A 24,722-nucleotide genomic window follows, 5' to 3' on the forward strand; every position below is an offset into this window, starting at 1 on the left:
TGATGCAAATGTAAATAGTCAACAAACCTATTGTATAATAATTTAATGATTATGATCAAATAAATTTGATTTGGTTTTTGTTGTTTTGAAACAAATCAATATAAATTAAAAAAAAAAACAAATATATATAAACAAATATATATTAATACTGATTATTTATATTGATATATTATTGTATGTTTATTTTTGAACATTTACTTTTTGAATTTTGTTGTGCTGATCAAGTGATGATAATATGGTGTTATGGTAGTAAGATGAAATGGAAATGTTAATAGCATGCTTATAGATAGTGTATTGCTATTTACGTTATCTATTCTATTTAGTGTTTGTTTGTTATTGTTTGTTATGAATAAATCAAGTTCTCATAGAACATGAATCAACTTCACTTCACTTTATCAAAAACACTCATTCTTTGCTCACTGCTCTTCATCTCTTCATATATTTATGCATATGAAGTGTGATTGTAAAATAGATTTGAGTTGTTAGAACCTAAACACTTTAACACGTGATTATTTATATTGATTGATTTGATTTTATGAGTGTTTTATATGTGTGTTTTATTTGTGTGTATGAGAAATATAAATGTTGTTTGTTTTTTTTTTTTTTGATGGGGTATAAAATTTTCATATTTTGTTTTGGTGAGTGTGTTGTTCAAAAGTAAATTCAGAAATCAAAATCATTATCGATGGAGGTGTGTATTTGGATGTATGAAAGAAACCCCAACAACCAAAATTACTAATGGGTTAGTGTTGTCATTGAAAATTAATTCAATTCTTTTCTTTATTAATTCAGTTGAAAACTAGAATCATTAATTTTTGTTTTTATCATATTGTTAGTATGTGTATTTGTATACATACATATTGTATATTAATGTATTTTTGGTCACTTACCTAACATTGTCATTCACATTACAATCTATCTTAATGTATAGTACATAATCATAAATGATGTAGTAACTTTATTCCTTTAATACTTCCACATAGCTTTTTATGCTTTGTAAATGTACAACTTCAAGCTACATCTTCAATCACCGCCTTTTTCAAGGATATATATGGAAATTTACTCAAAAATCTCATGATTATTTAACCTCTTTGTTCCAATTTAAGAATAACAATTTATAATAACAAAGTATATATTAATCTTCAATATAAAAATGAGTAAATTTTATGTCAATTCTTTTCTCTCAAAAGATAGTTTGCAATATGAGTTCTTATATTTTCATAAACTATATACAAGCCAAAGAACAAGAGACCCAGTTTCTAATTAAGTATATTGCAATATCAAATCATATTGTTGCATCTTCACATACTATGGCTATTTATTTATTTATTTATTCTACAGTATTAAAATTATTACTATTTAATTTTATTTCTTTTTTTAATTATTAAAGATCTATTGTTGAAAAAATAAGGTTGCACAATCTGTTCTGACACATTGATCATCTTGGAGAATAGATTCCCATTTTTTGTTTTCCAACGAAAACATTAAATTTCCTCTCTTTCCTTGGATTGAATAAATAAAACTTTGACCATCATTTGATTGATGATAAACCAAATCGTGGTACGAATGGCTTCCGATTATACTGTTATCAAACAATTTGATTTCATGTGTTTCAATGTTGATTCGTTGTAATCCTAATTCTGATACCATAAATATATTGCCACCGCCATCTGTACATGCTGCCAATACATTGTTACCAGGGATTCTTAATTGTAATTCAACTGCTGTTTTCTTTCTTATATCAAACATTAAAATCTTTTTAGTACCTCCAGATACAGTATAGATATAATCTTTGAAGATGAATGTTAGTATTTGGTGACTTGTAGCTACCATCGTTGAGTATTTTTCGAATGCTGAATTGTTGATCTCGTATCTGTAGATTTCAGTTATAAATTTATTAACTCCATCTAATAAATAGATATGATCTTGTCCATCATAACAAGCAGATAAAAATTGGCAATGATCAACTCCTTTCATTTCATTGATAACTAAAGTTTTGGTGTTAATTGAATACTTGATAAACTTGCTGTAGCCAAAATTAGCACCACCAAATATATAGATAAAGTCTTTAACTTTTACAATGGAGTTGAATACTGCAAATGAACTCTTCATTTCCATCTTGATTTGTTGTTCAAAATGAATGTTGTTTCGATCTGTAATATTGATGATAGATATTTTATTATTTTTATCAGTTGAAAATATATATGATTGTTTGGGTTGAATGATGTGTGATTGATTTGATTTCAATTTGAATGAAGATTGAAATTGATTCTTGATTTTATTGATTTGGTCATTATCGACTATCAATTGATATTGTTGTGATTTTGATGGTTGATTGTCATCACAATTATTCATTTTAATTGTTTTGTTGTGTTCCAGTAATACATTTAAAAGTGAAAGATCATCATTGTTTACTTTTTTAGATGAATCAGTATCGAAATGGAATAATGTATTGCTGTTGTTTGAGATGAATTCATTGTGATTCGATGATTGTGAAATCGATTCTATAATTGTTGATATTTGATATCTCTCTACTGTATCTGCTGATGCTGCTATTGGTTGTGAAGAGGAAGATGATGACGATTGTGAATCTGATTGGTGGTTGGTGAAGTGATTATTGATTGAATTCAATGATTTCATGATTTTAACTTGTTTCTCTATTTGTTGTTCTGTTTGTTCTTTACTATCGATGATCGGCTTCTTGAGTTTATGTTCTTCCACCACAAGGAATTCATGTAGCTCTTTGAATTCACTCGATATTTCATGCTCTGTTTTCTTTAATTTTTCATATTCTTTTACTTTTAATTTCAAAGAATCGAAAGTCGATTGAATACCTGTTTGAACATCTTTTAAGATTTCTCTCACACTATTATTATTATTATTATGATTATTATTTACTTCGCTTTCATCTGTGATTGGATCAGTCTTATTGTTGTTGTTTATCTTTGATTTAATGTTGAAAATATGTTCACATGAATGACCAAAGTGTTTTGTTGAACAGATAGAACATGTTAAAACATTACAATCAAAACATATGAACTTAAGACTTTTGTTATGTATTTCACAAATACTGTTACTATTCATTTTAAAGTTTATTTTTGATTTAAATCAAACTTTATTTTATAAATCGTCTGATTTGAATTTTGATCAACTTGTTCATTTAAGTTCATTTAAAAAAAAAAATTAAAAAAATAAAAATTTTTAGACTGTAACTAAAATATCTATTTGATTACAAATTTTTTTTTTTTTACAATTCAGAATGTTTTTTTATGTTTCTATTATTAATAAAGAAATTGATTATAACTTATTATGAGAAAAAAACATTTTTGTTTTATATGAATTACCTATACTACCACAATCATCAACAATGAATCACCGCCACTGCGACATGAATAATCCTATTGTCGAAGCGATTGGATCTGGTGTATCTACTTTAAACACAATTAATCGTTCATGGGAAAAAATGTAGGTTCCATTCACTAATAAAAATATTTAAAAAATATAATGAATCATATTTTTTTCTTTGAAATATTTAATTTTTATTTATTTATTTTTGTTGGAAACCAAAACCATATTGTTCGATTTGATAATTATCTAGATATTCACGAATTGATAAGATCTTGTTATTCTCGATTCTAAATATTAAAACATAAACGTTTGTGTATAATCTATTTCCATAACCAAGACCTCTTGACTTGGCCTCGACAACCACCTTATCATCATTCTCACCAACGATATAATCGGTTGCAATGAATGAAAACTCATCGAATCCTGCAATTTGATCCATTGTATTGATACGATCCTGTGCTATTCTTGTTCCGGCATGACTGTATTTGCTTTCATTTCCTAACATCCACCAAGTCGATGTTTTAGGATCACTGAACAGTGTTGATATCTTATCAAATTCTCTTGCATCCAAGTATTTAATAAATAATTCAGCTACTTGTTTTTTATTATTAATTGTTGATTGCATTTTATTGATTGCCTTTTAATTTTATTTATAGTTATATAAATATATTTATATTTTATTTTATTTTATATAATACTACTTGTTTATTTTAATATATTGTAATTTATTATTAATTTTTATTTGTTGATTTAATTCATCATCAAACATTTGATATTTATAAAATAAAAACATTATTCTTGATCTTCAACCAAAACCAATTTTGTTTCTTTTCTAATAACAGAATGATGCACTGGAATACCAGAAGACACCCCCATTATTAAAAATAATATCAATTAATAAACCACACACATCCAAGTTTTCATTCCAGAACCAATAAAAAAAATTTCATTTTACTTTTTTTTTTAATAATGCATAAGTTGATTACCTTTGCAGAATTAATAATATCATTATTAAACACAATCAAGTACAGCAGTATACCCATTAAATGATTCGTTTGGTTGTTACACTCTTGAAGTTTGATCAGTCAATGCATTGAAGAGACTTTTTACAAAGAAAAAGTAAATTAAAATAAAAAAAAGAATAATTAAAGATAGTTTTTATTTTTGATGTAGCTCTTATTTCTTTTAGGTTGTGTTTTTTATTATTTTCTATTATATATATAAATAATAAGTTTGTATTGTTTGTTAATTTGTTAGTTATTATGTTTTTATTGATTTCTATGTTGTTGTTATTGCTGGCTGTAGTTATTATTATTATTATTATTATGATTGTTATGATCGTTATGATTGTGTATTCTTTACTAAAGTCAATATTTCATCTTTGTTTACGAAAGAAATAGTGTTGTTTCTATAATCGAATTGACAAATCTCGGTGAAATCCTGTAGGTTTGAATCGATGTAGTTGATGATTGATTTGGTTTGACGATCACCGGTCAGATCTGTTTTCATATCGACAATGATCTCTTTGATTTCACCACCACTGAAATACTTTATCATCCAGCAATAAGCATGATCAAGACTGAACTGTAATAAAAATCGTTTCTCTTTGTTCAACAGCAGACTAACTTCTTCTTTTTCTATATAATAAAATATCAATCTAAAAAGTAATAATAATAATAATAATAATAATAATAATAATAATAATAATAATAATAATAATAATAATAATAATAATAATCATAATCATAATTAATTAACAAACACATTTATCATATCTTTATAAAATACTCAAACTTAATTAATTACATACCCTTGATTCCATAGATCTTTAGCATGTCTTTGATATTTAATAACTTTTAATGACGGTGATAATACCGACATGAACTTATCGAATTGTTCAATTGTTAGTTTATCTATATATATATATATATATATATATATATATATATATTTTAATTGTTTGTTAGTACTTATATAAACATACTATTGATCTATCTATCAATTATACTAACCCGATATCTTGTTTAACATTGATTTTAATGGTTCAATAGGTAGTGGACGATGATGCGATGTCATTCTCTTGTATATCTTTAAACAAAGATGAAAGTATTTCTGTAGTATATTTATAATTCTAGAGTGTGATACTTTTTCATAAACATATTGTTCTTTATCCAACTATTATTGTTATTAATATTATGATTATTAAGATTAAATTAATATATATAAGTTGTAATTGGTTTGTTTAATAAATTTTAACATACCAAGTAAATCTCTTCTTTTAAAAGTAAACTGAAATATTGTACCCATTGTGAATCGTTTACGAAAGCAATGAATTTATCGGATGGCTCTGTCTCTATGAGTACTTGGTGTTTGGTTGATTTATGAATGAGATTCAATGAGAATCCCAGTGAACTGAATTGTGTGGTTCCATGCATTAATTTTATTGGAACTTTTGCAAGATAACGACTTCCTTCCAATTGAATATCGAATGTTTGTTGTTCAAATAAATTATTCTTATTATTATTATTATTGTTATGTTTTATACTATTACTACAACTGCTACTATTAATACTACTACTACTATTACTACTATTAATGTTATTACTACTACTGCTACTACTATTAATGTTGCTATTGCTGTTGTTGTTTGGTATTAAAGAATGATTATGATGATATTGTGTAGATTGATTGTTGAGATGATGTATTTTGAGTTTGCCGTAGGTGTATGGGAATTGCGAGGTTGTGAGCATCTCGACGATCATTTCATCGGCTGGAATCTGTTTGTAACGTTTTAGGATGCCTGGGAATGGCTGACGCGAGTAGACCAGTACGGCAGCGGGACAACCGACTCCACTCTGCTGGAATGACTCTATCTCCTTGAGAAGGATGGCAAGATGACGCGAGAGATTCTCTAGGTCGACACACTTGTGCAACAGGTTGTAGGACACCACGAATTCAGCGTGGAACACCAACTGTCGAATACAATCAACAAAGGTTCGAATGATGGTGATTCCCTGGCTGATCTCCTGTGCCAGCGCCATTGCGTATTGTGTATCGAATTCCGGGTTGAAGTCGATGGCACCCACGAACGTACGTTGGTGCTGAACGAACGATGCACACATCACTCGCAACTCTTTGGCTTTCTTGACATAGTATTCCTCTTCCTCTGCCAGGTAGCAATCGAATTCAGTGGTGCCACCACCGACCAATGATTTCTGTCGTTCTACACTCGCCAACTGATGTTGTCGCAACTCATCCAACAAAAGTAAAGGTTGTAATTGTTGTAATTCCATTTATCTTAATCTAATAATTGATTATTGATTATTATTATTATTATTATTATTATTATTATTGTTGTTTAACTGTTTTGTTTTCTTTATGACATATAATAATAAATATTTGGATAAATAACAATAAACGATTATCTGAAAATAAATATTTAAATGTGTGTGTGTGTTGGTGATTGCTTTTTTTTTTTTTTTTTGGAAACGCGAAAAAAACAGAGTAATCGGTTTTTAAACTAAATACGAATATATATTTTGTTTAATGTAATAAAACTAAAAATATAATAATGAATAATAAAATAAAGATTAAGAATTATTGTGTAATGTTTGAGTTTCGGTTGTTTGAGAATTAATGTTTGAATGGTTGACTTTGGGCTAATGTTTTATAGATAATAATAATCGAAAAAAAAAAAAAACAATTTTGTAATTGTGTGGAGAATGAAAAAATAAAGAAAAATGATATTAATGGGGCTATTTATATCCTTATGATTATGATCATTAATAGTTTAAAGAAAAGGGAAGAATTTAAGGAGGGGGCTATGATTCCGAAGGTTTAGATTGTTTATTAAAAAAAAAAAAATGTGTGATGATATTTTTTTTAAGTTAAATTTGTTTTGATGTTCTTTTTTTTACAATTCTAAAATTACTTATTTAATGATATATCTATTAATTCTTTATGACAAAATAAAAAGTATTTTTTATCTATCTATGTATGATCATTAATATTATTATTATTCTTTAAATTTTAATTTAATTTAATTTAATTTTTTATGTTTTTTTGTAATTATTACTCGTTTTCACAAAATACAAAAACGAAAAAAAAAAGTGGTATCTTTGGTTGTTTTGGGTCTAATTTTTTTGTTTTTTTAATTAATAAAAACCATGATCATTTTTTTCAGAGACAAATTTTGCAAAGTGAAAGTGTATCTATCTAATAGTTGGCACCAAGATTTTCTGACTAAAAAAGGATCATTAAGATCGCAGTTACTCTGAGTTTCGCTGAGATTTTCGAATTTTTACACCTAATCCTACTCATTGAACCACCAATTCTCTTGGCTAAATAAATTTAATCATGAAAGCAACTTCTCGGATTTTGAATTATTATATTTCTGATTGGCACCAAACACTAATTTGAAATAGAATATTTTGCAAATATACAAAGACTGTAGACCAGGAGGTTTTAGAATAGATTTGATCAAACGCAACACCACATTCAAATAATCCAATATTTGACAGGCTAAGCTCAATTTTCTCAAAATAATAATAAACAGATTTTTTAAGTGAATCTCTCACCATACCTTCGAAATCATAATAAAAAAAAAAAAAAAAAAATCCATACAATAAATTATAAGCAATAAGTACTAAAAAAAAAGCAAATTATTTAAAATAATAAATAATAAAATAATGTGAATCGATTTATTTAAATAAAATATAATTTAACTGTAAAAAATGGCGATTAAAAAAATAACAACAAAAAGGTGAAGAGATGATTTGACTTTTGTGGCGTGAAAAACTAATTAGTTTGTTTAAGCTTTGCTTTGCTTGCTACGTGTACATTACTACTTTTTTTTTTTTCTTTTTTTCTTTTTTTTTTTTTTTTTTTTTTTAATGTACTATACGTAGATGTCGAGGTGAATCTGGTTGAATTATTGATCTTCTTGGAGAGTCTGGCGCACTGCCACTGCTGTTACTACTGCGTCTTGGAGAGTCTGGTTGTGAGAGTAGTTGTCTTGGCGACTCTGGTGCAACGCCTCTGAATCTTGGTGATTCACCCATCTGGTCGGCAACAGCTTGGCAGAAGTTCTTAATGACTTTTTCATCGTTCATGAAATAGAGTGTTGGTTCGAACAACTCACATTCACTTAGACATAATTTACCTTTATATCTTAACTATATATAAATATTAAAGTTAGATTATTTGCTTTTGTTTTTTTCTTTTGTTATAAAAACCATCAACTTACCATATCAATTCTTGAATATAATACTCTTCCTTTACCAGAAATATATTTAATAACTTTGGTGGCTGCTTCAATGTCGGATGGAGCAGGACATGTGTTTCTTTCAACATTACCACCGAACCGTTCTTGGACACGGAAGTCCTCGGGCGACGGATGCTTGATGATGGAATGAGAGAAACGTTTGTTGAAAAATATAAAGGAGACTTCACCTTCGGAGTGGATTGAATCTACGAATGGCTGGATAATCATGTCAGAGTGTTTGAGTAGTTTTCTAAATTGCGATTCGAGTAGGCAGGCGCTCTCGAGTGTAAATCTATGGGTACCGTAACTATCGGCTCCAATGGTTGGCTTCATGACAAACTCTTTTTGGCCAGTCTCGAATTTTCCATTATCGAATCCCTGTTGAATGTAATCGGACAAGGAGATTGGATTTTCACAGCTCTTAACGAAAATACTTGGTACAATGGTAATACCTTGATTTTCGAGCTCCAACAGATACAATTTATTCCAATTCCAATAAATAACGTTACTGTCATTTAATAATGGAATCTTCATTGAATCAATTTTAGTTAACCATTCTCTAAATTGTTCAATCTTTTCAACATAGTCCTAAAAATATATATATATTTTTTTGGAAATATTAGAAATTATAACTTTTTTTTATATTTTTATTTTTTATAACTATTTTTTCTTACCCATGCAGATCTAATTATTAATAGGTCAAATTGATCCCATTGAACGGAATAATCATCCCAAATTACACTCTTACACTCATAGAGTTTAGAGAGTTGCTGGATCATGCCATGATCATCAGGAGCTACATTAGGATGGTCCTTAGAAGTTACCATACCAATTCTCAGAGTCTTTAGAGATAAGAGATGGATGGACTTGGCAAATGTATTAAATGATTTAATTGTCATTATTTTTATGTTTTTTTTTTTTAGATATATATAGATAGATATTAGTTATGATAACAACTGCTTTTATTGGCCAGCAAGTTGAAAATGAAACTACTAATCGAACACCTACTTTAATTAATTAATTAAATAGGATGTTTGACTGATTGGAGGAAAAGAAAGAAGAGTTTTTGATTTGCAACTAGATATGTGGAAGATTAGCGAAATCAAACCCAAATCACTCTTTTTGGAAATAATTGTAATTTGTTTGATAAAATTAAAATAAAAAAAGGATTTGTTTGTTGAGCGTGTGAGTGTGTTTAGTGTGGAATGGAATTAATGATCCTTATGGTTTAAAATGAAAAACTGATGGATGATGAGATGTGTAGTGCGTACGTAAGAGTAGTGAGAACAGGAATGTATAGATAGATTCTATATTCTTTTAAAAGAAAGCAACAACAACAAAAAGATTGTCTCTTTTCGAATTGTTATTTTATTGATATTGAAATCTAATCTTGAATTTCGATATCTCCTTTTTGTTTTCGGCACTTTTCTATAGCCACACAAAACTAAAACAAACTAAAACAACTAAAAGTTGAGAAAAAAACACCACACAATGAGACAGGTGGATTCTTTATTTTATTTTAAAACCAAAGAAAAACCGTTTGATCAAATAAAACAAACAACCACACAATAAATATAGAAAGCACTATACACACAATGTTTTGAATCGAATGGTGTGTGTTTAATGATTTAATAGTTTGTGATTTTGATGTGATCACAAGTATATAAATAAATTTTTGTAAAATCTAATAATGAATAAAGATGTGTGAATAGAATAATGTGTAGTATATAAGTAAAGTGAGTGTGAGTGTGTTAATAGTGATTGATTGATTAATTAAAAGAAAGATGAACTAACAAAGTTGAATTCCTTTTCTTTACTTTAATTATTATTATTATTCGTTAATACTATTATTATTGTTGTTTGTTGTTGTTGTGGAATTGTTTGTTTGTTTGTTTAGTTGTTTGTGGATTGAAAACAATGTTTTATAGTTTGTGGATTTGCTGCTTTTTGATGTTGATCCCTGAGGTGTGTAGCTTTCTTTTCGTATCAAAGCAAAGCAAAATATATCTATTTGGATCGCTTCTGTCTTTTGTCAATGGTTTATGATATTTTTTTCTCTGCTCTTTCCAAGGTATTTTGCTACTTTCGAAAATCTGATGTTCCCAAGCACCTTTGCAAGCTTGTATCCCTTACAACAACCGGTAGATTCGTGAAGAAATCTACTACTACAAAAGCCAAACTAATAACAATCTATAACTATCTACTATAATTGTATGCAAACAACGACGATGACGATATTTCGATTTCGATATGCTACCAACGTTCACCAACGTTCACCAGCACCACCACCATCAACAATTCCTTAAAAGTAAAATATGATCTCTAAAATATAATTATAGTGTAACTGACCAGTTGTTGGTCTATTGTTGATTTTTTTGATTTGGATGATCAACCAAAACCAAATGACTCGTTTCTTTCGGCTTGATAATATTAAAATGAAGTGTATGTATGATGTCTTTTTTTGTTTTTGTTTTTTTTTGATGTGTAGACTATATCGCTATGTAACTTTGAATAAAACCTCAAGCCAAAAGAAGAAGAAATTTTGTTTTTGTTTGGTATTTTTTTGTTTTTTTTAAACCATTTCAACTCAACTCATGTTTGTTAAAGTCGTTAGCATTTGATTGATTAATTGCTTTCTTAAATGGTAAAAGTAAGAAGAAACCAACTAAACAACCATTTTTCACAACTTGATAGACTAGTTTGTTTTTTTTTATAAATAAAAATTGTGCTGATATTGTTGTTAATACCATTCATTTCTATGTTATTTTTTATTATTTTTTGATTAAAAAGAGAGGGGAATCTTGTGTAAAATGGGTGTGGAAAATGATTCATTTCCAAGGTTTATCAGCAAGAGTCATTAATCTTTTTCATTCACTCACCATACTATATTTAAAACTGATCTAAAAATCACAAATTCAATCACCTACTAGTTTTTTTTAAGAGAATTTGATTGAATTTACCCAATCAATTAAAATAATCAAGAGTGAAGATCAGTGAGCCATCCCTCATTTATAAAAGTGTCATATATACCACACACTGCTATTTTCAGCCTGAAAAAAATTCACCCAACAATCCAATCAAAATCACAATAATCTTTTTGCAAAGATTGATATTTTTGGGTTCACACTCAAAAAATTTGGTAAAAATAAAAAAATGTTTTTCATTTTTTTGATCAGAGTGTGGGTGCTTTGTTTGATGACATGAATTACAACGATTAAAATCTATTTAAAAAATGATCAAAAATTTTATGCATATTTTAATTCAAAAATATTTGTATTATGATGCAAATATTTGTTTTTTTTCTATTTTATAATTGAAATTTTAAAAAAATGTGAGAGAACCCTTATTTGCATTGACATTAATCGTTCGATTTCGTTTATAAACGAAATGATTATTTATTTATTTCTTTCAAAAAAAAAAAAATAATATTATACCAAAATTGTTTTCATGAATAAAAAAAAAAAAAACCACGAATACACATTCCGGATGTGGATTTCTTCTTGAAAAATTTGCTGGAGACCATTCCTTTTGTTAAAAGCCAAAACTAAGAGATATAAAAACACTCGTTACTAAAATATACAATGTTATTTCCTAAAAGGGAATTTGTATTGTTGTTGTTATTTTTAAATTTTTTTGGTTAAAATAGAATAACCGCATAATAAATATTAATAGTCTTGCCGTATAAAAATAATAATAGGGCTTGTATCTCTTTTCGGTTATTTTAATTTTATTTCAAAAAATATTCGTAAATATTAAAATTACTTTTTAACATTTGCGTTGTTACAATTGCTCCGGTGAGGTTGGATTCTGAAAACATTAATAAATTATTATTACCAAGGTTACGTATATGTATTTGTTCTGTAGGTGATTGAAAAAGAATAATCTTGAGTGAATTGATGGTTGACATTTTCTTTATGATTCCCATCAGGTTGATATAGGCGGAGAGCGTTAGCTGGATTTGCTTTAGGTTTTGTGGAATTGCGTATTTGAAATCACTTGGAATCGAAAGCGAGGTGAGAGAAGGTGGTAGGTTGGGAGGAAAGTCGAATTGGTACATGCTGCCAACACTCAGGTGCTCCAGAGTATTGGGAAGTTGTGGAAGTTCGAATTTGAAAAAGCTAGACAAATCCAGTGAAATTAGTTTCGGAGGAAGTTGTTTCGAGTGTAGCTTCTGGTTGATACTCTTAAACGTTAGATGTGTTACCGATTTCGGAAACACTGTATCTTTGTGGACGGAATTCACTGTGAGATGTGTCAGGTTCGGTAAGTGGTGCGCCTTCCATTGTACGATGACCTTTGTGTTGATTTCCAGTTCGACAATAGTCTTTGGCAGTGAATCGATATTCAGCAAGCCAGCCATTAGCGTGAGACAAAGGTATGTTAGATTCGGTGGAAATACATTGATCTGATAGCAATCTAGAGTAAGATGGTTGACACTTGTTGGAATAAGATTGTCTAGCGCTATATCAATGAATCGATTGGACATTTTCAGGCGAGTTACACCAGCTGGAATAATAGTTCCTGGATGATATGGAGCTTCCAATGATTGCAATGATTTCGGCAAGACATCACATCCCAAATCCCTCTTGTAGGTATTGTGCAGCTTCAACTCTAGTAAATTCTCTGGAAGATCGCCTGGATATATCGATGATCTGAATAAATAGGAGAAATTGATACTCTCAACCGTTTGTGGTAGTATATTGGGATTCAAACGAGTCCTTACCAACCCACCAAAGTGAATTGATTTCAGACCGCTTGGCAGTACTTCGTTATCCATCATTTTGAAACTTCTAGGTAAATGGATCTCCTCTAGCCCCAACGGAAGAATACCTTCCAACAGCGGATGTGAATAGTAATCGCCTAGATTCAGATATTTAAGGGATGCCGGTAGAATTCCAGGCGCTAGAGGTTGGTTGTAGTTTCCACCCAACCAGATATGCGTAGTCGATGGTGGAAATGTGTTTTCCATAATTGGCTGATTGAAAGAATCATTCATAAAGATATGTGTCACCGATGGTGGTATCCAGTTGCTTGGGATGATCTCATTGAAGCCAGTGGGAAAGGTGATGTGTGTCACGTAGCTGGGCAGCGTTACACCCAGATCCGCAAGCGAAGTAAGAAACGAATACTTTAGATCACCATTTAAACCACCGTTCTCTATAGTATTGACAATTGCTTTGCGATAGGAATTCAAATAGAACTTACGATCCGACCGGTAGAATCCGATAGACTTCATCATCGAGCAATTGGAAACATTGAAATCAAAAGATAGTTCGAACCATCTCTTACATACTAAAGTCATACATATTCTATCTATATTATCATCTAAATATTGAATTATATGTTTAAGTATTATATGTGAAAAAAAAGACATTTATAAATTTCTTTTTTTAATTAAATAATTAATAAATAAAAAAATTTGACAAAAAAAAAAAAGTAAATCAGCATGCTTTGATCAAATAAATGATCGTGTGACTCATCAATGTGAAAAAAGATATATTAATTGAATCAATTATAATTGATAAACACTTCAAAGTTATTATATTTTTAAATATTTTTTAAACAAACAAATAAATAAATAATCATAAATCAATTAAAATAAGAATAATCAAAAAATGCTCTAATAGTAATGATTAAAAATGATCTAAAAGATTAAATCGTAAAGAGTAGATAAAAACATCTATCTCCATGTGATAGTTTTTTAATGATATTGTAAGTCTACTTCTATCATAAATCAATCTATTAATTGTGTGATTAAAAGTAGTTATTTTATTTTCATTGCACAATTGTGTTTTGTTTCTTAAGCAAACAAATAAGCAAGCCTTAATTTCTTCCATACCTTTGCAAACCAACACACTTCACTTTTAATCACCAATTGATCAATAAAATAAAATGTTTCAAAACGACGTGCACTAACTCACCTCCTTCAAATTCAAATAATTGTTTAAACACTAACACACCAACCCTAATGTTGTATATACCATCAAAAAAAAAAAAAAATTTTGATTTAAAATTTTAGATGTATTTTTTGTTTTAGTAGTGTATCGATCATCATGATTCTCGTAATTACTGTTGTTGTAAAATGTGTGTTTATTCCAAGTAAGGTTTCAATAGTGGTTTTATTGATCTTATCTATGATGATGATGATGATGTAGATTAATTTGACACTTGTTTGTTAATTAAATTAATAATCGCGATTATAATAGTAAATTTGTATGGTCAACGTCAAATCAATACAGCACTTCAAAGAGAGTTGTTGTTTTGTGTAGTGCCTCATCAAAAAAAAAAGATTGGATTGTGGGTGGATGGATGATTGAAATCCTACAGCCATAGATATCGGAATCCACCTACCTAATTTAAGCAATAGGGTTTACCTCCCATACTTTTCTTTTCTAAACTGTTGTGATTAGAAGTAATTACTAACAAGAATGCATTGTTGTTGTAAACTGCAAGAAAAGAATAGCAATAATAATAATATGTATGCATTGTGTGAAAGGCTTAATTGTATGAGGAACCAAGACTATATATAAAATGTTCAATTCCATTATTTACCAAATCAAATCAAAACAAATAAAATATACATACTCTTATTTGTTTCACCAAACAAAACCAACCAATCTAAAGAGTTTAAAGTCTTAAGCAGAAACAACATCATCAAAATGTTTGTCATTATTCTTTGTATTATAGTCTCTTATATCTTTTATTCATTTGTATGTAGTTGTAATATAATATAATATAATATGTTGTGTTGTGTTTTTATTGTACTAATACTAATTTATTACCATCATTATAATTATTATTATTATTAACATTATTTAGGTATCAAAAAATACAAAGTTTAGTTCAGCAGATCCAAAACCACCAGGTATTAATTACCCAATTTTAGGATCACTTCCCTACTTGACAAAAGATCCTCACAAGGCAATCACCAAATACACTGGCGATGAGGCTATGCTTAGTCTTTGGATGGGTGATTACTACACCATCGTAGTCAGCGATCCAGCATTGGTAAAGGAAATTTGGAACAAGAATTTCGATATCTTTTCAGGTCGTGTTCTTACACCACTCGGTAAGATTCTAAGTGGCAGCGGTAAGAATATTCTTACTTCTGACTATGAAAATTGGAAACCAATTCGCTCTCACGTCTCCACCAGTTTCACCAAAACCAAATTGAAGCAATTGAACAACATTGTCGAGGATCATACCAGACAATTTGTTAATTGTTTGAAATCATTTGAAAAGTCTGGTTTACCTGTAAGTTTTAATAGTTATTTTCATTATTATTTATTATTTAGAAATATTTAATTAACATCTTTTATTTAATGTTTAATTTTATTTTAGTTGGAACCAAATCCATATTTAAAGAAATTCTCAATGAATATTATTTTAATGATTGTATTTTCTAAACAAATTCCATATGAAGAATCTGTATCTGAAGGTGTCGCTGCCGAGTTGATTTCATCGATCGAAGACATCTTTAAGCAAACCTCACAGGGTACCGTATTGAATTTCCTACACATCTTTGCTCCAGTTTTCTATCTCATGAGAAATAAAGTTGCTGCCAATTTCAATAGATGTAAGAATTTCATTGAAGAACAAATCTACAAAGAGAAATTAAAAGATTTCGATCCAAAAAAGTAAGTTATTAAATTATTATTTAAAATAATAATAAGATATTAATATGTTTTTTTTAATTTTATTATTATCTTTAGTCCAAAGGATTTATTTGAAGAATTAATGATTGAATTCAATGATACTGATACTGTGTTGAGAATCGCCACTGACTTGTTGTTGGGTGGAACTGATACTACTTCTACCACTATGCACTGGTTCCTCTGGCACATGGCAAACTATCCAGAGATTCAAGAGAAGATGTACCAAGAGATTGTCGAAGCCTCTGGAAAGTCAACATTCGTCACCAACGAGTACCGTCCAAAGACTCCATACTTCTTGGCGGTGCTCAAGGAGATCATGAGAATCAAACCGACTGCACCACTAGGTCTCAATCGTAGATGTGATCAAGACATTGTTATCGGTGGCTATTTCATCCCCAAGGGAACTCAGATGCTCACCAACCAGTACGGTATCATGAGAAACGAAAAGTACTTCCCCAAAGCCGACCAATTCCTCCCAGAGAGATTCATGAATGACCAAACCAACGATGCATGGATACCATTTGGTATTGGACAAAGAAACTGTATTGGATTAAAGTATGTATTTATTATTTGATTAATTATAACAACATTTAATAATTAATTATTACAATATAGTTTGGCAATGGATGAATTATATATTGGATGTACCAATATCTTAATGAACTTTAAGATTAGTTCATATAATGGCAAGCCGATTCCAGATGAAGAAGTATTCGGAGTATGTCTCTATCCAAAGGAATATCAACTCAGACTTGAATCACGATAAAATTTATTTCTTTTTTTTCGCTAGTCAATTTATGTTTTTTTTAATCAACAATAACAACAATATAATATATTTAAATATCATTTCATTTCATTCAAACATTAATACTTTTGAAGAAATAATAAACAATTAATTTATTTTTTAAACTCATAATCATTTCTTTTAGTTTGTTGATCAATTAATTGGTGATTAAGTGAAATGTGTTGGTTTGCAAGAAACAAAATAACTACTTTTAATCACAAAATTAAAATAGAAATAAACTTACAATATCATTAAAAAAATATCAAATGGAGATCAATGTTTAAACTTCTACTCTTTACGATTTAATCTTTATCAATTAGTATTATGTGTTATTTCATTTTATAGGTTGGGTTTGTTTTAGGACAGTTTTTTTTTGTAATCTCGCATTATTTTTGCAAAATGCACACAAAAGTTGTGCAAATTGTTTTCATTTTTTGGGGAGGCATAAAATGAAATTACACATATAGTTTATATAAAGAATTGTTGTAGCTATTTCGATTGTATCTTTATTATTTTTAAAAAAATATTAATATCGAATGAGAGGAAGTTCTAATGTATCCAAAATATTGATACAAATTAAAAAGAAAAGATAGACTACTATGAAACATTTATCATATGTTTCTTGTATGTTGTTGGTTTTAAAAAAATTTTTTGATTAAATCTTGAAAGGGTGGGTGGAAAAAAAGCTGTGTATTTTTTATATGGTGCCCAGAAAATCTTAAAACCCTGACCTTGAAAAATTTTGAGTGAAAATCATGATAACTCCAGGTTTTAAATGAATAATAAGAACTCCTAATTACTCCGATACTTTTTTTATTTATTACTTGATATAAAACAGTTTAATTTCTTATTTAAACGTTATCTTCTTTAAAAAAGGCCTGATTAATCAGTTTCATTTTCGTTCATTTCCAAATAGTTGGAAACAATTACGGAATAGAACTAAAATATCTGTTTCGGAGGAGTTAACTATCTGTGAATACAAAGGGGTTGATGTTTGATCTAGAGGCAGAAAGATTCAACAATGTAGCTATGCACACCCACTTTCAAGGAATATGTTTTGTTAAAATATCATATTTCTAACATCAATACCAATACCTACAACAACAATACCAATACCTACAACAGCAACAACAGCAGCATCTGACTTCACCAGTATACCATCTCAACAGCAACAGCAATAGCAATATCAATTGGTCCTAGTTTGTGATAGAAATGGGAATCTAAACGCTACCAACTCACGCTGACCGATCATTAACGACAAAAACAACAAATTGATCAAATGGAAAGGTACATGATACATGCCAGTGGTTGTACCTCCCTGAGTTTAAAAATATATGTTCACCGTGATATACAGTACCGACAGGAGCAATGTTCTTTTGGCATTAACCAAAGATCGAACATTAAAAAAAGATTTTCAGAGAACCAAGAGGAAACACCGCACAGGCCAAATAATCATTTCGACCACATGTCATAGAAACCCGCTGTACATCATTGCAAAGAAACCATTAAACAGTTGATATTGACAATCGATTCAAGTAGTGATGGCATTTCTGGGTTGCAACCAAGTTCCTCAGACTGCAGTCTGTTCTAATTAATATAACATAATAATAAATAGTAACTTACTCTCAAATGGATTATATCAATAAAGATTCAAATATTATTGTTTTATTTATTATCAAAGTTTCACTATAACCATATAAATCTATTAATATATATTTATATCTAGATAGATCAATAAATTTAAATGAAAAAACAAAATTAATTGATGATCGTAGCGATCAAAGTGCTAAGATCAAACAAAAACAAAAAAAAAAAAAAAAATAATCTTTTTATTTTAACTTGTATATAATATATGAAATAAGAAAAGATAAGATAAGATCGATAAATGGGTATTAAAGTAGTACCTTTAGGTGCAGGTCAAGATGTAGGAAGAAGTTGTGTCATCGTCAGTATTGGCAACAAGAATATCATGTTTGACTGTGGAATGCATATGGGTTATCATGATGAACGTCGATTCCCTGATTTCTCTTTCATTTCTAAAACAAAACAATTCACAAAAGTATTGGATTGTGTAATCATAACTCATTTGTATTCTATCAAATCATATCATTACAAATATATATATATTACTTCTTTTAGTTACTAACATTAATGTTTTAATTATAGTCATTTAGATCACTGTGGTGCATTACCTTATTTTACAGAGATATGTGGATATGATGGACCAATTTATATGACTGTATGTTACAAGTGTTTAATATCAATATCAATATATAAATATAACTATAATTCACTTACATTTATGTTACAACTAATACAGTTACCAACAAAAGCAATTGTACCGATTTTATTAGAAGATTATAGAAAGATTGTTGTGGATCGTAAGGGTGAAACGAATTTCTTTACACCTCAGATGATTAAAGATTGTATGAAGAAAGTGATTCCGGTTGCTTTGCATCAGACGATCGATGTAGATGATGAGTTGTCGATAAAACCTTATTATGCAGGTCATGTGCTAGGAGCTGCGATGTTCTATTGTAAGGTTGGCGAGGAATCCGTTGTTTACACTGGCGATTACAATATGACACCGGACCGACATCTTGGAAGTGCGTGGATCGACGCTGTCAACCCGACACTGCTCATCACCGAGACTACCTACGCGACGACCATCCGTGACTCTAAGCGTGGTCGTGAACGTGATTTCCTGAAGCGTGTGCACGAGTGCGTAGAGAAAGGTGGCAAAGTACTGATTCCGGTGTTTGCACTGGGTCGCGTGCAAGAGTTGTGCATTCTCATCGATACCTACTGGGAGCAGATGGGTCTGAGTGTACCGATCTACTTCTCAGAGGGCTTGGCGGAGAAGGCAAACTTCTACTACAAACTGTTCATTGGATGGACCAACCAGAAGATCAAACAAACGTTTGTCAAGCGTAACATGTTTGATTTCAAGCATATAAAGCCGTTCGATAGGATGCTGGTCGATGCACCCGGTCCGATGGTGTTGTTTGCAACGCCCGGAATGTTGCATGCTGGTGCGTCGCTGGAGGTATTCAAAAAGTGGGCGCCATCCGAGTTGAATATGACTATCATTCCTGGCTATTGCGTGGTGGGAACCGTTGGAAACAAGCTACTCTCCAATGCAAGCGGTCCACAGATGGTCGAGATCGACAAGAAAACAACACTCGAAGTCAAGTGTAAGATTCACAATCTCTCGTTCTCTGCGCATGCCGACGCCAAAGGTATCATGCAACTCATAAAGATGTCACAACCAAAGAATGTATTATTAGTGCATGGTGAAAAAGAGAAAATGTAAATATTAAACTCTTAATTACTTTGTTCTAGATTATTTAACTTAATACGAATAATTATATATGTATGTATTATTATTATTATTATAGGAGATTCTTAAGTGATAAGATATCAAAAGATTTTAATATACCATGTTATTTCCCTGCGAATGGTGTCACTGTAAATATTGAATCTTCAAAGAGTATACCGATTGATATTTCATTGAAGTTACTGAAACGACAGATCTCCGAGTACTCCAGAGAGAGTGCAACAGCATTCGAGTACAATTCTAATCTTAAAGATGAAGATACCGATAGTTTGGAACAAGAAACAAAGAAATCAAGATCACCCATTGTATCGGTACCAATTCAAGGTATAATGGTATCAAAAGGTTATCAAGTAAGTGTACACATTTTATTTTGTTTTATTACAATTAATTTAACTAATTGATCTTTTCCAAAACATAATGAACAGAATATTAAATTATTAGATCCAAGTGAAGCATCAAAAGAACTATCGATAAATAATGTACAGTTGAATTTTATTTTGTATTGGAAGTTGGTACAAGAGGTTAAAGATTGTATCGATGTGCTGTATTTGGAGTTGTGTAGATGGTTGGTTGGTGCCACCATTGAGAGAATCGATCAGAACAAGATTCTCGTAAAGTCGAGTATATCGATCGAGTATGAGAAACCACAACAACAATTCACAATCAAATGGACCAACAAAGAAGAATATTTATCTGAACACATTCTTTCAATCATTCAAAATCTATTCCCAAAATAAAATAAAGTTAGTTATTTATTTATTTATTTTTTTGGTGATAATAATTAAAATGGATTCGTCTGAATTTCAGATATTTTTTTATTAAGAACTGTTTTCCCTGGGGATGGTGTTAATGGGAACCCATGCCCCACCCCCACATCAAAATAAAATGTTTTCTTTTAATTTTTGTTTTTTTTTGGTGTTCCCAATTCAGTTTTTTTTTTTTGATCAGATTTATGTCTTCTAAACTAAAGATCTTGAATTATTTTTTGTTATTTATTTTTTTATCACTCTAACAGTTATTTAATTATCTCTTTTCATTTACTCATTAGAAATAATTATGATATCAGTTGAAGAGACATTGAAAATAGTTAAATCACCAAAAGATCTCTTGGATAAGATCGGTGGATTAAGATTTAAAGATAGATTGCGAGCACAGATTATCGTTCAAGGCGGAAAGAACTATTATTTCTTTGCTGACAATCTAGATACACCCACCATTGTTATAGGTTTAGATAGAGTTAGAGGTCAATTTTGTGTTTTCAATAGCGACGTTGAGAGATTCACCGAATATGCAATCAATCATAATTGGAAGAGAGGTTTTCTTCTACCCTACAAAGATCAAATCGTGTTGGATGACACACAATACCCTTTCACCATCAATGGATTATTGATGCATTTAAATGAAATTACAACGTATGAAAATATCGGTTTAATAATTCCATTTTAATATTTATGATTAATTTTAACTTTTTAATATTATCGCGAAAGTGTACCATTAGTATTCTCTTGTCTTGGAACAAAAGAGAATGATATTTTAGAACAAATACTCAAAGATCAAGGTATATCTATTTTGGATAATCCAGAAGTTTATGATTTTTGTTTATTGGATTTCCCAAATAAAGAACAAAAGATTAAAGAATTACAATCGATTGTCGATGGTGAAGGATATACTTTTTCATCAATCTCACAAGAAGGAGCAATAGTTGTGGGTATGTAATTATGAAATTGGCAAACATAGTCTATCTTTAACATATCATTCAAATTAATTATAAATTTCTTTATTAGATAATTATTGGACTTACAAAAATGCAACAAGTTTACATTTTATGCAATGGACCGCTGCAAATTCAGAGACATGCTGTCTTAAGGTGGGAGATGAATTGGCATCTTGGATTATTCAATATACCGATGGAAATATTGGTGCTCTTTTTACCCCTGGTAAATATTGTGACACTTTGTTTTTATTAACATAATTCAAACATCCATCTAACATCAAAATAAAAATATTTTATAGATAAGTTCAGAAATAAAGGATATGCTAAAAAAGTAGTTGCAAAAATATTAATACAACTATTGAAAAAGAATCAATACACACCATATATTTATATTAAAGATGACAACGTTCCATCACACTCTCTCTTCAAGTCATTTGGATATACAGTTTTATCGGATCAATGTCGTTGGCTAATTGCCAAGATTGAATAAATAGATCATAAATATATATAATTATTAAACCTTTTCTATTTAAAATAAAACAAATTAATATGACGTCGTCCATTCATGAAACAGTATTCGTGCAAGTGGGTGAAAGTTTTTAAGAGAAAAATACTTGCTGGACGAAGATAAATCTTTTTTAATGAAAATCTATTTGGTTCACTTTTGAGTTATTAAACAAGTATATCACATATTTATGGTTGTTCCTTCATTCCAAAGGATGGATTTTCCTTTACGTTTTTTGATTTCAAAGGGCCATTGAAACGATGTAGCTTCAGTGAAGGTGTAAAGAAGATAAAGTTTTTTTGGAAATATGGTTGTTTAATTTCGAAATTTAATAAACCAAAATTTCCTGGTATCTTTCCAGCGACAAACTCGATCAGCCTTTAACACCAGGAATACTTCCACCCAATTTGAAATCATTGATATCGAAGTTAAAGAACTTCCAAACCCATTGAAACATCTTCAAATCTCTTGATCACCAAACTTGTGAAGATCATAGCCTTCTTCACCAACTTGTATCATTGTATATAAATGAAATAATTACAATTTTTTCCAAAAATTTCTTTTTATTAGTGAAAAAAAAACACAATTCAATATATAGCTTAAAAAACATTCGAAATTTAATTCAAGTGAAAGAATGACAAGATACTAAAATTACCCTTTCACTTCTAAATTCAACATTTCCTGATTAATAAATACGATCTCGATTAACTGTAAAAATAAATATATCAGGTGTTTGACAAAAATAATCATTTTCTTTTTTTACTTTTTTGGGAATTTTTTTTGCAGATTTCATAAATATTTTGATATATGTTTATTCTTCATTCCATCTTTTAAAATCTTAAGGAGGATTTATTATTGTAAAAATAGAATTTTAAATATTTCTATATATGTAATATGATATTCTTTAACTCTAAACAATGTATGAAAACAACTATAAATAATAATTTTTTGATACTGAATTAAACAAATCATTCTGATTAACAATAAAATAATTTATTATACTATTATTTTTCTATTAATAAAAAATAAAACAATGACTTTTTCAAGAAATATTTTAATTACCATTTCTTTAGTTATTTCCTTAAATTTTACTTGTGGTCAGTTGACTGGTGGATTGAATCCATGTGCTTCATGTAACTCAAACGATAAATGTTATATTGATACTTGTAATTGGTCAACTGGTTGTTTCCATAATCCTGTGACTTGTAACTCCAATAACAAATGTGTGGTCGACCGATGCCACCCAACTCTTGGATGTACTACTTCCGCAAAGAACTGTGATGACAACAATCCAAATACCTACGATTTCTGTGATGTCAATTTAGGCTGCCAAAACCTTCCATTCACTTGTAGTGCCACCTCAACTTGTACCAATACCAGTCCGTGCCAAGTCCAATTCATATTGAACGACAAGTGTTGTACTTACGCCAAGACTTGCAATGATAACAATCCATGTACCACCGACCAATGTAACACCACCACCGGACAATGTCAAAACACTGCTGTCACTTGCAACGATAACAATCCATGTACCATCGACCAATGTTCATCGACCACCGGTCTCTGTCAATTCGCCGCCAAGTCATGTGACGACAACAACGCATGCACTCTCGACAGTTGCAACACCGCCAATGGAAATTGTCAATACACTGCTGTTGTTTGTAATGACAACAATCCAAACACCGTTGACGAATGTTTCCCAGCTGTTGGTTGTGTATATCACTCTGCCAGCTCATGTGACGACAACAACGCATGCACTGTAGACTCTGTCAACTCCACCACAGGACAATGTCAATACACAAGACGTGTCTGCGCACAAGATACCTTCTGTACTAGATGGTCATGTGATCCGGTAAATGGATGCACTGCATCCTCACCAAATTGTGACGATGGTAATCCCTGTACCGTAGACTTCTGTGACTCTGTCAGTCAATCTTGTGCTCACAAAACCAAGAGTTGTTTCGATAACAACCGTTGTACCTTTGATCAATGTAACCCAGCCAACGGACAATGTGTAAGCACTCCAATCTCCAACTGTTACTAAAAACAGTCCAACAATTACCAGATATTATTACTATTTTTCAATCTTTTTTTATAAATAAAGTTAATAAAAAAA

At 29.9% G+C, this 24,722-nt stretch overlaps 10 protein-coding genes across 10 annotated transcripts; 5 read left to right on the plus strand and 5 right to left on the minus strand.

The window, feature by feature from the left end:
- Positions 1-1,392: 1,392 nt before the first annotated feature.
- PPL_10457 (uncharacterized protein) lies at positions 1,393-3,084 on the minus strand (the record flags this gene model as incomplete). The annotated part of the gene is made up of 1 exon (XM_020581232.1): positions 1,393-3,084. The coding sequence occupies one exon, from the start codon at positions 3,082-3,084 to the stop codon at positions 1,393-1,395; it is 1,692 nt and encodes a 563-aa protein (XP_020428019.1).
- Positions 3,085-3,547: 463 nt separating this feature from the next.
- PPL_10458 (nuclear transport factor 2 family protein) lies at positions 3,548-3,973 on the minus strand (the record flags this gene model as incomplete). Its single annotated transcript, XM_020581233.1, has 1 exon — positions 3,548-3,973. One exon carries the CDS (start codon positions 3,971-3,973, stop codon positions 3,548-3,550), a length of 426 nt encoding a protein of 141 aa, XP_020428020.1.
- Positions 3,974-4,626: 653 nt separating this feature from the next.
- Positions 4,627-6,641, minus strand: PPL_10459 (uncharacterized protein; the record flags this gene model as incomplete). Its single annotated transcript, XM_020581234.1, has 6 exons — positions 4,627-4,647; positions 4,711-4,932; positions 4,975-5,005; positions 5,159-5,261; positions 5,361-5,523; positions 5,610-6,641. The coding sequence occupies 6 exons, from the start codon at positions 6,639-6,641 to the stop codon at positions 4,627-4,629; spliced, it is 1,572 nt and encodes a 523-aa protein (XP_020428021.1).
- Positions 6,642-7,338: 697 nt separating this feature from the next.
- Positions 7,339-9,510, minus strand: PPL_10460 (ATP-grasp domain-containing protein; the record flags this gene model as incomplete). The annotated part of the gene is made up of 5 exons (XM_020581235.1): positions 7,339-7,368; positions 7,621-7,688; positions 8,252-8,522; positions 8,594-9,199; positions 9,286-9,510. The coding sequence occupies 5 exons, from the start codon at positions 9,508-9,510 to the stop codon at positions 7,339-7,341; spliced, it is 1,200 nt and encodes a 399-aa protein (XP_020428022.1).
- Positions 9,511-12,795: 3,285 nt separating this feature from the next.
- PPL_10461 (uncharacterized protein) lies at positions 12,796-13,388 on the minus strand (the record flags this gene model as incomplete). The annotated part of the gene is made up of 2 exons (XM_020581236.1): positions 12,796-13,047; positions 13,113-13,388. 2 exons carry the CDS (start codon positions 13,386-13,388, stop codon positions 12,796-12,798), a joined length of 528 nt encoding a protein of 175 aa, XP_020428023.1.
- A 225-nt stretch (positions 13,389-13,613) lies between these two features.
- On the plus strand, positions 13,614-14,118 carry PPL_10462 (uncharacterized protein; the record flags this gene model as incomplete). Its single annotated transcript, XM_020581237.1, has 2 exons — positions 13,614-13,725; positions 14,057-14,118. 2 exons carry the CDS (start codon positions 13,614-13,616, stop codon positions 14,116-14,118), a joined length of 174 nt encoding a protein of 57 aa, XP_020428024.1.
- A 921-nt stretch (positions 14,119-15,039) lies between these two features.
- On the plus strand, positions 15,040-17,032 carry PPL_10463 (cytochrome P450; the record flags this gene model as incomplete). Its single annotated transcript, XM_020581238.1, has 6 exons — positions 15,040-15,115; positions 15,299-15,321; positions 15,431-15,865; positions 15,953-16,248; positions 16,324-16,821; positions 16,882-17,032. The coding sequence occupies 6 exons, from the start codon at positions 15,040-15,042 to the stop codon at positions 17,030-17,032; spliced, it is 1,479 nt and encodes a 492-aa protein (XP_020428025.1).
- Positions 17,033-18,935: 1,903 nt separating this feature from the next.
- ints11 (integrator complex subunit 11) lies at positions 18,936-21,124 on the plus strand (the record flags this gene model as incomplete). Its single annotated transcript, XM_020581239.1, has 4 exons — positions 18,936-19,138; positions 19,217-20,359; positions 20,449-20,737; positions 20,813-21,124. The coding sequence occupies 4 exons, from the start codon at positions 18,936-18,938 to the stop codon at positions 21,122-21,124; spliced, it is 1,947 nt and encodes a 648-aa protein (XP_020428026.1).
- Positions 21,125-21,443: 319 nt separating this feature from the next.
- PPL_10465 (putative acyl-CoA N-acyltransferase) lies at positions 21,444-22,591 on the plus strand (the record flags this gene model as incomplete). Its single annotated transcript, XM_020581240.1, has 4 exons — positions 21,444-21,799; positions 21,875-22,095; positions 22,172-22,324; positions 22,401-22,591. The coding sequence occupies 4 exons, from the start codon at positions 21,444-21,446 to the stop codon at positions 22,589-22,591; spliced, it is 921 nt and encodes a 306-aa protein (XP_020428027.1).
- Positions 22,592-23,639: 1,048 nt separating this feature from the next.
- PPL_10466 (uncharacterized protein) lies at positions 23,640-24,650 on the plus strand (the record flags this gene model as incomplete). The annotated part of the gene is made up of 1 exon (XM_020581241.1): positions 23,640-24,650. One exon carries the CDS (start codon positions 23,640-23,642, stop codon positions 24,648-24,650), a length of 1,011 nt encoding a protein of 336 aa, XP_020428028.1.
- Positions 24,651-24,722: the final 72 nt, after the last annotated feature.

This window comes from Heterostelium album, assembly GCF_000004825.1.
Source record: "Heterostelium album PN500 unplaced genomic scaffold PPL_scaffold14, whole genome shotgun sequence".
Taxonomy (NCBI): Eukaryota; Evosea; class Eumycetozoa; order Acytosteliales; family Acytosteliaceae; genus Heterostelium; species Heterostelium album.